This window comes from Poecile atricapillus, chromosome 9 (genome assembly GCF_030490865.1).
Source record: "Poecile atricapillus isolate bPoeAtr1 chromosome 9, bPoeAtr1.hap1, whole genome shotgun sequence".
Taxonomy (NCBI): Eukaryota; Metazoa; Chordata; class Aves; order Passeriformes; family Paridae; genus Poecile; species Poecile atricapillus.
The window spans coordinates 22,001,861-22,015,820 of NC_081257.1; the positions used below are offsets into that span (position 1 = coordinate 22,001,861).

General features: G+C 44.5%; 1 protein-coding gene across 1 annotated transcript in view; it reads left to right on the forward strand.

Annotated features, from left to right (window-relative positions):
- Positions 1 to 13,960, forward strand: part of CNTN6 (contactin 6) — a 73,534-nt gene that overhangs the window by 17,486 nt on the left and 42,088 nt on the right. The window contains exons 3-4 of the mRNA XM_058844934.1: positions 5,677 to 5,880; positions 7,883 to 7,985. Coding sequence (XP_058700917.1) covers positions 5,677 to 5,880; positions 7,883 to 7,985 — 307 coding nt within the window. The remainder of the gene's footprint in view (positions 1 to 5,676; positions 5,881 to 7,882; positions 7,986 to 13,960) is intronic.

Here is a 13,960-nt window from a genome sequence, read left to right on the forward strand (position 1 = left end):
TTCACTGGGTTTTTACAGCCATATGAAAGGAGGATATAATCAAGGAGATGAAGTGAAACCTGGTCCTTAAGGGCACAAAAGGCTTCAAAGAGTTCCTCAAATGTATCAGTGGGACAGGCAGAAAGACAACACATCCATCCTGGGGCCGGTGAACTATCTATTTCCCTCCTGCTGCAGGGTAAAATTATGATTTGACAAATAGGAAGGAGAAGAAGAAAACATTCAGAACAAAGAAAGAGTTACCAGGTGAGTTCCCCCCAGATTAATTGAACTGACAAAATGGAATCCAGGAGCAAAGCCTTTCCCAGAGTGCTGCTGCAGCTGGGGCTGGGAGCTGCTGGCCAACAGTCCTGGAAAACCTGCAAAAACAAGTCCCCAGAGAACAGAGCCCGAGTCCTTTTGTCATCCCTAAACACTCTGTGTAGGACCCAAAATGATGTGCCATGGGGATGGAGCACGTGGTGAGAGCCATGAGAAGTCAGAGATTATTTCAAGATGCTCGGGAAGTTGTTTTTGGTGAAAAGGATTGTATATTTAGGTCTTTTTTTTTAATTGAAACCCCTGCCTCCACCTCACAATACCTACAGGAGGAAGGATTACAAACTGTGCTTCACATTACAAGAGTTCTGTGCAGCACTTTAAACGTGTCAGGAATTAGAGAGATGTCAAGGAATTTGGAAGATAAGCCCTACCAGGAGGGAAAGAGTTGCCTTTCCTGTGATGTAATGACTTGAAGGAAGACAGGAACCCTCTGTAGAGCAGTTGTTTGAAGCAGCTGCTATTAATATAGGAAATTTGAAATAGGAAGCACTGGGTAAAACCTCCTGCCAACCTCTAAAAGTCAGGATAACAATAGAAAAAGAGGAATAGAAATAATGGAATGGAAAACAAGGAGGGGTCATTAATTCAATTCCACCCATATAACATCAAGAAGATGGAACAAGAGCTGCAGAAGTGTTTCTACCACCCGTGGTCTCTAGGGAAGTGTCTCACTTCTCTTTCTGCCCCTCACATTGCTAAGTTTTCCTGGTCCTGCACCACAGCTCTGGGTTTAAACCTCCTGCTCACAGGAAAACTCTGCAGAGCTCATCAGGACACTCAGCTGCTTGTCAGACCCCAAAAGTGTTGGCCTATGGTCAAAAATATTTAAAATATTTAAAGCTCAATTGGAATTAAACTTAATTTTCCAATATAGTTGACAAGGAAAGATGTGCTGCCCCTTTTTTTGTGTGCTGGTTTCTTAACTGAGAGCACTGCTAACCTATTTTTGTACAAGAGAAACGAGTGATTCATTTAAATAGAGGACAAAAATATATTAGTCAGCTATAAACCCAAAACAAACAAACAAAACCCACCAAGCAAACAAACAAACAGACAAAAAGCGCTGCTCCAGCAGCTTCCACACTGGCTTCAAACCATCTCAGAGAACAAAAAGGAGATTTCATGTTGCTGTGAACTAATATTAGGAGTTTTAAGATTGATCAAACACAAGCATGAAAAAGAAAAGAATCCCCACCCAAGTTTCTATCTTGGATCAATTAGGACATTAAAAGTGAACAGTTAATAGACAAAAAAAAAAATAAAAAAAATAGAAACATCACAGCCTGTAATTAGTTTTGAAAGCAAGAGCAGGGCAGCCCCAGCTTACCTGACCCACCCCAAACCCTCTATTCCCTCTACCTGTCCCTGCTCTCTAATTTATAGACAGTTTTTCTGCTGTTATTGATGATGCTCATCACCACACCTCACAGGGTCAGCTCTGCTTGTTAGCCAGGCTCAGCAGGGCAGGGGGACCAGGGGAGCTGCATTTCTCCCTGAACCTCATCCCATCTCTGCTCTAACTTCTCCAGCCCTTTCCCCTGTGTAACCAGCATACAGTAATATTTTACTAGTGAAAAAAAGCGGTTTACAGAGAGCTCTGAGGCAGGGAAAGGCACGGAGGGAGTAAATTGGAAGAAGCTTTAATTTCTGCAGCTACACATGAGCTTGACCTGCCTGTGCTTAAGAAGCTGCTGCCTAAATGGTAATACTTGACACAAGACTATGGGGTGGACTGTTCATTTATTTCCTTAGAAGTGAAGCTTGATCTAAAGCCTGTTTCCTCCGAGCTGGCTCCCTGCAGAGCTTTAAGGAAGTTGCTAATCTTGTTAAGAGCAGCAGGATCACTCTGCATTTGCATTTATTTGTGTGGAAGAGCTGCCAGGGCTGGGAGTGGGACGGAGGATCTGGGCTTTCTTCTGTGCTGATATTGCTAAATAAACCCCAAAACACTCCTAAGGATGTAGGAGCCCTGTGGACTTGCTTTGGGGGGGTAAAAATTCTTAATTCTCAGCTTGGTGAAGGAGGTGAAACGTGAACATGGGTGTGTGCAGAGGATGGGATGAGATGAGCAGTGCTTGGAAAGGGCCTTTGATTTCTGCATTTCCCATTAAAGGCTGCACTTGATAAAGTGCCTAATCTGAAAGGAGGGTTTGAAGTGTCTCTCCCTTTATAGAGCCCAGTGCCTCAGTCACGGGCTGAGAGTCCCTTTCTCTCTGCTCCTATGAATCTTTAATCCAGCTTTCCCTCAGCTCCACAGGGAGGGAGAGTCCCCTCCCTGAGCCCAGCCTGGAGCTGCAGAGCCAGCAGCACAGATTTGGATTTGGATTTGGATTTGGATTTGGATTTGGATTTGGATTTGCTTGGGCTGAGGGAAGCACTGAGATGTTCAGTTCCCAGATCAGCACATCAGGAATGATTATCAGGAATGAAGGAGAACTCTCAGGAGTGACAGAGGTGGGAGATGCTCTCCAGCCTGGCCAAGCTCAGGCATTGCCCACCTGGAAGGTGAGGTGGGTTAAGCAGCTTTTGGGGTATCTGGGGTGAGAAGGGACATTGGCACCACAATCACTTCCCTTGGATTCAAAAAACCCCAAGCAAACATACCCCAATATTGCAGCACTATAAAATAACTCCTGCTCTGCTCTAAAAGTGAGAGCAAAGGGCTTTTTCTCCTTTTTTTGGCTCATTCAGTGGATCTGCTCATCTGATTTATTTCAAGTGACCCCAAATGGAAGATTTTATGGCACAGTTCTGGATTTTCTACTCTATTACCTGTTGCTGGAGTAAGTTTCCAAGAAAAGATACTGAGTTAGGGAAGTAGGTTGCTGGTATTATGCCTTAAGAGCATAAAAAAAAAGTTCAATTTCTAAAGTTTGGCTCCTCCCTCTTGAGATTTCATCCAGCTCCCACTGAAGTCAATTAAAATTAGGGTTTCTACAGAGTTTACTGGAGCTGAATTAGGCTCTAGGCAAGGATGGCCTGCAGATGGGTGATGATGAAGCTGCAGTTAGGAGAGGGGGAGTGTTAATATCCCTCATACTGGGGGGAAAAAGGGATTTAAATATGACTAAGAGGAGCCTGTGCTTGTTCCCAGTTGATGGGAAAATTCATCAAGAGTCCCTGAAGCAATGGTGGGGAGAAAATTCAGAAAATGAAGTCAGCTGGAGTCCCCTGAGAACAGAAATCAGGACAGGAAAGGTCTGGTTCTCTTTTAGTGATTAATTAATTCACAGATTGACCTCCTGAAGAATGTCTGTGTAGCACAAAGTTGGCTTTAATAGAGTTTTATTTGATTCTGTTTTGCACAGAGAATTCAGCTGCATCACCTGCTCCCACGGCTGGAGTCTGGGTTTTGGTTCCATGCCATAAAATGTTTTAAAGATCTTTCCTGAGCGTCCTTTTGGAGTCTTGGCAGGAAGAGGGATGCCCTTAGAGGGGGTCAGGGCTTTCTTCAGCTCTCTAATTGCCACCACCAGAACTTTGGCAGAGAAATTCCAAGCTGCTTTTCCCTATTACTCATTCTTAAAATTATTTCCAGATTCTCTTGGACACACTATCCTGGCCTAGAAATCTGGGCATCCAAATGTCAGGTTCAAGCACTCGGAGTGGTTTTATTGCCCAGAGGTGCCTTAGTGCAGGTCTGAGTAAGGAGGAAGGCAAGAACTCCAGCTGGCAGGAAAAGAACATTGGGGTACCAGCCCTCAGTGTTTTGGGAAATGTGGGGAGGGGGCAGATCCAAGGTTTTTCTTCCACAGAAATGAAGACAACATTTAATTGAACATAGATTAAAGTATTTACTTTGCAAATCTTCAGCGTTTTCTGTAGAGTCCCCATCTGGCAGCTTAAAAACCTCCAAAAAATGAGTTGAAATCAGAATTTTGCACACTTTGGTCTGCTTGCCCAGACAGTCTGCAGTCAGCAAAACCTGTGCCTGAGACAGGGAAACAGTCTGTGTATCTCTGCAAGACAGATCACATCGGGGCTACAGCCCTTATTTCCTTTAAGAAAACCCCTCCTGGTCCAGATTTTCCCCTGTAAATAAATGCTTTAAGGCACCTCCAAGTCCGTGGGCAGTAAATGTGCCAAGGTGGGGCTTTAATCCTGTGGCTGAGCACATGGACCTGCACACACCTCGTGTAACACTGAGGATTCATTGCTGCATCGCCCAGGTTTACTGCAGAGCACGGCAAAGTTTCGCATTATCTGCAGTAAAACGGAGCCTGTTGCAGGATTTAGCCAAGTATAGGAAGTGTCATTGATTGCTCCCTGGAGATGCATCATTTCTAATGAGAGTCCTAAAATGCTGGAAGCTGATAACATAAAACTCCACAAAACTACTGGAGTTTGCAGACTTATTACCATACTGCTCCCCAGCCGGAGCTGAGGGGGGGAAAAGCAACGTAAATAATCTTTTTGGAATGGGGTTGTTGATGGGGGAAATGTGTAAAAATGAAGCTGTTGGCAGAACACTGTTAGCTTATGAATTATGCATTTAATTAAGAGGAGCTAAACTGGTAGATTTGGAAAGTTCTGATTTACTGTGGCTTGTAAAAGACAGGGTTTGAATCCTGTTCCTGCTGTTGGGTGTGGAGCAGCTGCAGAGAGGGGCTGGCAGGACACCCTGGGTGACCCCACACTGAGGGACCAGCTCTGAACCTGCTCCTCAGTGCCCAAGGATTGGCCCAAAAGTCTTTCCCAAGAACAGGGAATGGCAAACTCCCAGGATATCTGCTTTTCCAGGGTGGGCTGGCCAAATTAATCAGTTTTAAGTTGCCTGGTCTAATAGATCTACGTTATGAAGATCTGCATTGTGGAGCACCCTGTGGGAAAAGGGGCAGGAAGTGAGGATGGGGCAAGAAATATGGAAGAAAAGGGAATGTTCATTATCAAATGTGCAAGAGGATCAAATTTTTAGTCATTTCCAAAATACTTCTGTGCAGCTGAGCTCATCCCTCTGTGAAAATCCAGTGATCAAGCTCCATGTTGCCAGTTCAGTTTTTCCATTTTGAGAGTGAAGAAAGGAGCTGTAGCACCGAGCAGCAATTTTCCCCCTGGATTTTCAGAGGGAAAATGCCATAAACAGAAATTATTTACTAAAGCAGCTTTCCCACGCCATTGCAGCGCTGCCATTCCTGCTTAGGAGCAGGCTGAGCAGGAAAATGAGAAGTAGCAGGGGACAGAAGCTGCTGTGACCTCCTGAAGTGGCTTGAAATGAGCTGAAAAGTTGAGCAATGCTTACCTGGCCTGTGCTAATTTGTGTCTCCCCGGTGGTTTTCCCTGCAGCTGCCTGGCTCTTCCCGCAGGGGAGAGGGTTCTGCTGGAGGGGATGAATGATGTGTGTCTGCTGTTTTCCAGCCTTGTCCTACACCTGGATCTTCAACAATAACACCTTGGATCTTCGGGAAGACAGCCGGCGCTTTGTTTCCCAGGCAACAGGAAACCTGTACCTGGCCAAGGTGGAGCCGTGGGATGTTGGGAATTACACCTGTGCCGTGAGCAGCGCCCAGGCTCAGCGCCAGGTCTGGGGGCCCCCCACTGCCCTCACCCTCCGAGGCGATGGTGAGTCCACAGCGGGGCTTGGCTGCCTCCAAACACCCGCCTGCTCCTGCTCCAGGTGTTGGGAATTCACCCAGGGCAGGGTGTGCAGCAGGACACGGCCCCACAGTGGCAATGACTTTTGGGGCTACCTAAAAACAGAGGCCAGGCAGAATGAAGGGAATAAAAAGCAGTTCTGTTCATTGAAGGCCTGCAGGGACATTTAGGGCAGACAAAGCCCCCCAGGGCCTGCACCCAAAAATGGACCACAGGTTTTACACTTTTATGAGTTTGGTCCATTTGCATTTTGGGGGTTGATTTTCCAATTCCAGCTCAGGTAATGAAGTCATTTAGCCCAAGTTTGCTGCCCCCAAGTCCCTTTTGTTTCCATCTCTGGGGCCTGAGGCAGTGAGGTGTCCTTGATTGCCAGGCCTGGAGAGGAATTGCTGTGTCTGCCCAAAGTGGGGAAGCAGCAGCTGGCACTGGGTGTGGAGTTTGGAGTTCTGCACTAAAGAACTGCAGGGTTACAAATAGATAGAAAATATAAATGCTGAAATCCTAAGGCACCAGTGAGGTTTGAGCTGTCATGGACAGGGGTGAGGAGATGCACACACAAAGAAAGTTCTCAATGTCACCGAATAACAAGAGAATGTCACATGGGACGTTAATATTTCCCACCTCGTGCCTGTGTTGAGGTTTAAATCTGACAAATCTTTCTAAATTTGTCATCTAAGTATAGCTCAAATATCAAATCCAGAGAGCTGCTTCAAATCGAGTTGCTGAGGTGAGAAACTCCCCTGCACATGTACAAACGCCTTCCTGGCAACATTTGTAATTAAATGTTCACAGGGAGAAATATAGACCTGGAAATCTGTACACAAAGTTTATTTTGTGAGTTTGCCCACCTAAATTTCAATATACTTCTGCTGTTTGCAAAGCAGCGGTGACAATCAGTGACAAAAGTCTGTGCAGAGTTGGATTTGGAGGATAAACAAAACTCAGCTGTGCACTATGGAATAATGCTTTCACTGCGAGGCTGTCCTGTTCAATAACACCAGCAGATCACACAAAGCAAAGCTGCACTTCCTCAGCTCCAAAGTTAATAATTTGGCACCAGCTCTGATTGGAGATGCTTAAGATCTTTCCTGATTCCTTTTTTTTTTTTCTTTTCATCATGCTATTCCTTTTCTGGATCTCTTTATCTTCTCCCTTTCACTCTGGTGGCCTCTGGATTGGCTCCAATGCTGGCAGCCTCTGAGGCAACAGTAAAAGTTGCATGTGCAAAATTATCCAGATGCCTGTTAAATATAAAACAAGAATTGGTTCATTTTCTGTGGGGGATCTGGGCAAAGACACTGCAGGAAAATACCTGATTTATCTTCATCCCTACAGTTGGAATGAGTTTCACTGTGAGATACATGAAGGATATTTAAGAAGTTCAGCTAAAAGTTTCTTTTCCTAAATCCATCCCAAACGTGCTGCAAAATTAAATGCCCTAAATTAATATTGGATTATCTGTGATTTATCAGATGCTCAGGCAGATTTTCAAATATGATAATTCCATCTAATTACATCGGCCTTCCTCAAGTCTGCAACTCACATTTGGACATTTTAAAGAAATTTTAAGAGTTTTGCAAGTAGTTTGGATATGGAATTTTCTAGTTTTCTTGAGCATGGGATCAACAGAGTGTCCTGAGAGCGACTAGTGGCAAAAGTGTTGCTTGATAAGAGGTGTGAACCCAAAATTATCTCGAAAACCTTGATGCACAGCAGACTTGTAATGTAAAACTTGTATAAAATCACACTCTTCAACTCCTAAATGCAGGGAATGCAGAGATTTCACAGGATTTTCAGCAGAGGGTTGAACTCCACCCCGGAGGTTAAACCTGCTCCATCATGTGCCGCTCGCCACGGGTGGAACACGAGGCTCTGAAGTGATTCATGCCACCTTTCCTTTTACCCTGAGCTTGTGTTGCACGAGAAGGTCTGGGGCTCAGCTGGAGCGAGCTGTTTTGATGTTCCACAGGTGTGATGGGGGAGTATGAGCCAAAGATTGAGGTGCGTTTCCCAGAAACAACCTACGCGGCAAAGGGCTCCTCTGTCAGGCTGGAATGCTTCGCCCTGGGAAAGTAAGAGCTTTGTTTTTATTAAATGTGGGGTTTAACACTGCTCCTTCAACGTGAGAATTATTCTGGTCAGAATGGGGTTTGTGAATTTTACTGTTTTTTAACCTTGCTTTGATTGTTTCTGTGCCATGTGCTCCCAAGGAAATGAGAGAGAACGCTGTGCTGTAACTGAAGCTCACTTGGGTGCAGCTCGAAGCAGGGGGAGGGAATGTGGGAAGAGGAGGGAAAACTGGAACAAAGATTTTCTTTCTTGAGATCAGTTTTGACTTTGAGATGAGACCTGGGTCCAGGTGACAGCGCTCAGTGTAGCTGCACACTGACATTGATAGATATCGCAATAGGAACAGGGTTTTTTGGCTTGTGCGATGTCATAAAATCACAGACTGGTTTGGGTTGGAAGGGACCTTAAAGCTCATCCAGTTCATCAAGTTTCAGCACCCTGCCCTCAGCAAGAACATCTTCCATTATCTCAGGCTGCTCCAAGCCCCATCCAGCCTGGCCTTGGACACTGCCAGGGATCCAGGAGCAGCCACAGCTGCTCTGGGCAACCTCAGGGCCTCACTGCCCTCACAGGGAAGGATTTCTTCCTAATATCCCATCTAAACCCACTCTCTGTCAGTTTGAAGCCATTCCCTGTGTCCTGTCCCTCCATCCCTTGGCAATTGTCTCTCTCCAGGTTTCCTGCAGCTCCTTCAGGCCCTGCAAGGCCACCCTGAGCTCAGCCCAAAGCTTCTCCTGTCCAGGCTGAACAATGGCAGCTGTGCCAGCCTTTCCTGCCAGCAGAGCTGCTCCATCCCTCTGCTCATCCTGGAGCCTCCTCTGGGCTCTCTCATTGCTAAAAATGAAACGTGGGGAATCAAGTTATGTTTGAAGAGCGTGTGGGATGGATCTCCTGACCCTCCTGTCTCCAAAGCAATGCTCAGGAGCCCTGGGAAGATCCAGCAGCAGCCCTTCCCTCCAAAAATCCATTTTCCTGCATTTTCCTTGCTCTGCTCTGCCTGTTCCCAGCTGCAGCGGTGGCTCAGGCAGCTGCTCTGCATTCAGGGAGCAGCTGGGCTACTGAATCACTGTAACCAGCCCACAAACCCCAGTCTTTCCAACGAGCATCATTTTCCCTGGAAAAGCCCAAATAACCCTTAGATTGTTGACCTCTATTTAGTTTAAGTTCACTTTGACAATCCATTTTAAGGCTGTAAGCTTTTAAAGTGTTTAGAGCTTTCCCAGAGGTTAAAAGCCTGACTTGCAGACAGCACAAATTAATCAAATGTTCCTCTGGAACCTATGCTGGCAAGTAGAAAAATAAAGCAAATAAAAAGTTAATAAGATTGAAATGGCCTTGCCTTTCAGATGAGATTTCTATACAAACTGATACTAGAGCTAATTTTTATTAAAGGTATATGCACTTTTTTGGCCCAGAACCAGTACCAGACTTTAGCACCCTTGGTAAATCTGATTTTCTTTTCCAAATACTGTCAAACTTCTTCTCTTTAAACACCTCCTTAATTGTGTGTTAGTCCATAGAGGCTTTGCATTTCAAGTTGTCATTTCTTATTTCCATCTGTTGCATGGAAAACATTGGACAATGACAGAGCAAAAACCAGAAAATGAGATGTACAAAGCACTGACATCTTAGCGAAGGGGTAAAGATGGGTCATGTTAATGTGACAAAGAGATTTTGCCATTTTAAGAGCATCTTAAGGAGAAAAAAGAGGACTGAAAGGATATATGGATAATGAGATCCCTCAGGGAGACCCTTCTATGCTGTGCTTAGGAATGCCTGAGAGGGTTAATGCAGCTTTAATATAGATTTTCTTCTGCATGTGTGGGACTGCAGCTGAAAGCAGCGCTGCCAGACTTCCCTGGAGTTATCCTGCCTAAATTCCAGGGATCCACGGGCCAAAATCCATTTTCCACACACTCTCTGGTATCGCCCTGCAGATGTGCACCCAGTGTTGGAGCTGCTGCTTGGGAGCAGAGGCTCTTGGGTGGCGATACTGGAGAATTTCTGAGAATTTCTCCTCTTACATTTTATTTTTAGAAATTCCATGTATCATACAGAACTGCACAGGTTTCAGTCTGTGTTTTATTTCTCCCTAAACCACCTTTTCACCAACATGTCCTTCAGCAGAAAAGCTTCATTTCAGAGCGTGCGTTTAGGTGTGAATAAAGCAAGCGAAACAGATTGCAGGTGAAACACTCTTAACTTATTAGATAAGGCCAGATTTCCAGAGGTATGCAGGTGATTAGTGGCACTGTGAAAAGCTGGAAGTTTCCTGCCTCCAACTGTTTACAATTGCAGGCAGAACCATCTAAATGCAGCAGCGTGGCCGCCTGCACCTTCAGATTCCCAAATTCCACTAAAACCCTGGCCCCTGCTATTGTCTGTTTATGTTAAAATCAATTCAGCCCAGCATTTGTTGAGCTGTACCTCTGATCTGCCACAAGCACCGGTGGTTATTATCTCGCTCAGATTTCAGAACTGCTTTCCCATTATCCATAATTTTCTATATTCACACTGTTAGGCCGCTGGCTCCGACAATGCTGCGGCTGCTGCTACCTGGGCACGGTGAATAGCAGAAATCTTTCACGCTGAAGGCAGATCATAGGCAACCTGCTGGGGTTTTGGTCTGCAAAAGTCTTAAATGAAAGTAGTTTTGTGGTATTTAGAGAAATAGCATCTCTTTTCTGTGTGGAACAGCAAATCACACCAATTGGGCCTCGCTCAAAAGGCACTTCCACAGTTCAAATGCAGCTACGAGAGGTCAGAGCTCGTGGCTGAGTTTAAAACTTGGTTTAAAACGTCTTAAAGATGCTTTTTTTTTTAGTGGGGGGGATAAAGTCACCCAAAATGTGTTCCTGTGGGGCACCCCGGGGTAGGTACATTCCACACAGATCTGTTGCAAAGCTCATTTTGCACTTTGCCTTAAAATATCTCTAATGATTTTCACAAATCATCTACCAGCCCCAGAAATTCTTCTTGTTTTGAGGAAGATGAGGGGTTAAATAAGAATTTCTCCCTGCAAAGAGGGTTTGGAGGGATGGATCCCAAATGGACAAAGGATCTCAGGCCAGTCCTTGACTTTGAACTTTATTTTATAAAAAACACAAATAGAAGATTTTGAAAAGCAAATTAATGCTCATTGTGATGGAAATATAAGATAAAGTGCAGCTCTCTGATGAGTCTAAACAGGCAAAAAACTGCACCTTACACTTAATCCTTTGAAAGGGGGAAAACTGAAATATGAAATAGTGTCTCCACTATTTCAAATCCTGCAGCCTGTGGCAGTTTAATAGAAGAGATGAGACTTTGTGTTCTGCACCAATATTCATTACCATGACAGTGTTTAATATTATGCCAGGATTAAAAGTCCTGGTTTGGATCAAGCTCTATTAATCACGCCATATATCCAAATTATTGTTCCCTGTCTTTCAGGGGATTGAGCACCATGGAAAGAATTATGTTCAGTTGAGTTGCACTGTGCTGCTTTCTGTAGATTTCTCTCAAAATAACTTTTTTATTTTTTTATTTTCTGTTGCACAAATAAGAATAGTCCCTGGAATGAAAATAAGCAAAGTAGTTTCCATGTCTGGTGCACATATTTATTAAACTCTGTCTGTGGTTTATATTTTTCTTCATTCCCTTCTCAAAGAAAAGGAAATAATCAGTTCACAATCCCTGCAGATGGGCTGTTGCCAGCTGAGGTTGTAAAAAGCATATGTGAACAATATAAAACAAGATTTCTTTCACCCCAGAATATTCATTTTTCATGGGAAGATCCCACCTATTCCTCTAATTGTATTCATGGAAGGGTTTTTTCTGCCAGCTCTTGGAATAAGATAATCACACAGCTCCAAGGGGGTTCCAAATAACCATTTTTGCTAAATTTACATAAAAATCCCAGGCTTCTCCTCCGGTACATTGTCAAGTTGTTTATGTGGGAGGATTTAAAAGGGTCAGATACAGGATCCTGAAATCCCAGATATGGGGGGTGACTTTTGGCACCACCAGTGAAGTTTCCAGCCCCCATCCCTGCTCAAAGCAGGGCCTGAGGATTTGTCCTTCCAGGGATGAGCAGATCCCCTCTCACACAGTTCAGGTGGTGCCTCCAGGAGAGCGAGACTCAACACCTCGCAGAAAACTGCTGCTTTCAGGTAATCCATCAGGAGGATCCAAAATTAAATGTTTTAATTACGGTGCTCCTCGGATCCTAATTCCTCCTGGTGTCAGCGGCGATGCGGCTCTCCGACCTCAGCCCGGGCTCATCTGTCTAACGAACCACGGGCTTCATTATCCCAAATGCAGATTGAATTTCCCTTTGAAAGGCCCCCAGATGCACAGGACAAAAGATGAGGCACGGTCCCAATGCATCATCTTTGCTGGAAAAGGTGAAACCTCCCTCACGGTGTGGGTTCTAATTCTGCAGACAAATTAATTTCGCGTTCGCTGTGACAAGAACTTGTCACCAACCACAAAATATTTTCCATCTCCTTTTCTTTCCCAGTTAGTAACTTATGGTTTTGTGATTCTGCTGCCTGTATGGTGGAGTATAAATTAAATTAGTGCTCCTGGATGCTCTGAAGGTTTCAAATAAACTGCAGATTTATGTACTAAGACACTCTCATATTTATGCACTGTTTTCCTATTTACTCAGGAGAAAGCCAGACTTTGTCTATGAAGTATAATAAATTTGGGAAGTGCACTCATTGTTTCTTTATGTATTCCAAAACTTTTCAGGCCCACCAAGCAGTTATTGTTTTTAATCTGGTTATTGGAAGGGACTGAATGATGGGAAAACCCACGAGGGGCAGGGCCACCCCAAACCTGCATGGGCAGACTCTGGTCTGGTCCTGACCTTCCAAGGAGCATAAACCTGCAAAATAATCCCACAGAAATACAAGAATATATGAAATACATTAATATAGAATACAAGAATCCCAAGAACTACAAGGCTGTATTTATTGGACTAGGTTTTATACACAATTACCTACATCTAAAGGAAAGTTTCACTCCTTAAAGCATCCGTTTCAAAATAGATTATTCACTCCAAAATCCAATTTAATCAAACCGGTTTTAGGGTTTTTTTCACCTTGAAAGGTTTCACATGGCCTGAGTTACTGTTAAGAGATTTGGTTATAAAGATGGAAACTAGCAGCAGAAAACAGTGAAACCAGCCAAAAAAAACTGTTTTCTGCAAAATGCAGTGACTGAAGATGCTGGGAATTCTGCAGCAATGAGGTATCAGTGAAGGAATGCAGATGCTCTCTAGGAAGGTCCATCCCATGGAACTGGCTGAGTTATGGATCCTCCCAGATTCTGCTCCTTTACCTTTACCTCCTTTACCTCCTTTACCAGCTGTCAGGACAGCTGGAGCTGCTGTCCTGACACAGAAATTCCTTCTCCTGATAAAATCCAGGCTCCCTGGCAGGAGAACAAAGTGCTGTTAACCATTTATTGTCTTTAAGCACAGCAAAGCTGATGAACTCCGAGGTTTCTCTGTCCTCCTGCTCAGCTGACACCAGGAGTGAGTTTCAAACACCCTCATGGCTGGCCAAAAATGAGCTGAGCTTGCCTTGAAACATCCCCAAGGAGGTGATTATAGATCTGTGTGTGGAGAAGGAGAACAGGGGAGTGTCTTCTGCTCAAACCTTGGCCAAGGTGACAGAAGGGGCCTTTTCCCACCAAGCACTGCCTCTGGCCTTGGTGTCAGCACAGAATTCCCTTGTTCATGAGCAGCCAGTGCTGAGAGAAAACAAATGGCTGAGAGAATAGGAAATATGGAGATGAAGCTCTTTCAGGTGGCAGAATGCATCTAATTATTGTTTTCTTCTCCCATATGGCTGTCAGTTCCCTTTAATCTCTTTGTTATAAAAAAAAACCCCATAAATAAAAATTAAATCCAGAAGAGATGCCTTTAAAGCAAGCAGTTAAACGCTCCTGGCATCCTGCAGGCTGCTGTTGCACAGTTGCTGCTCGCCCA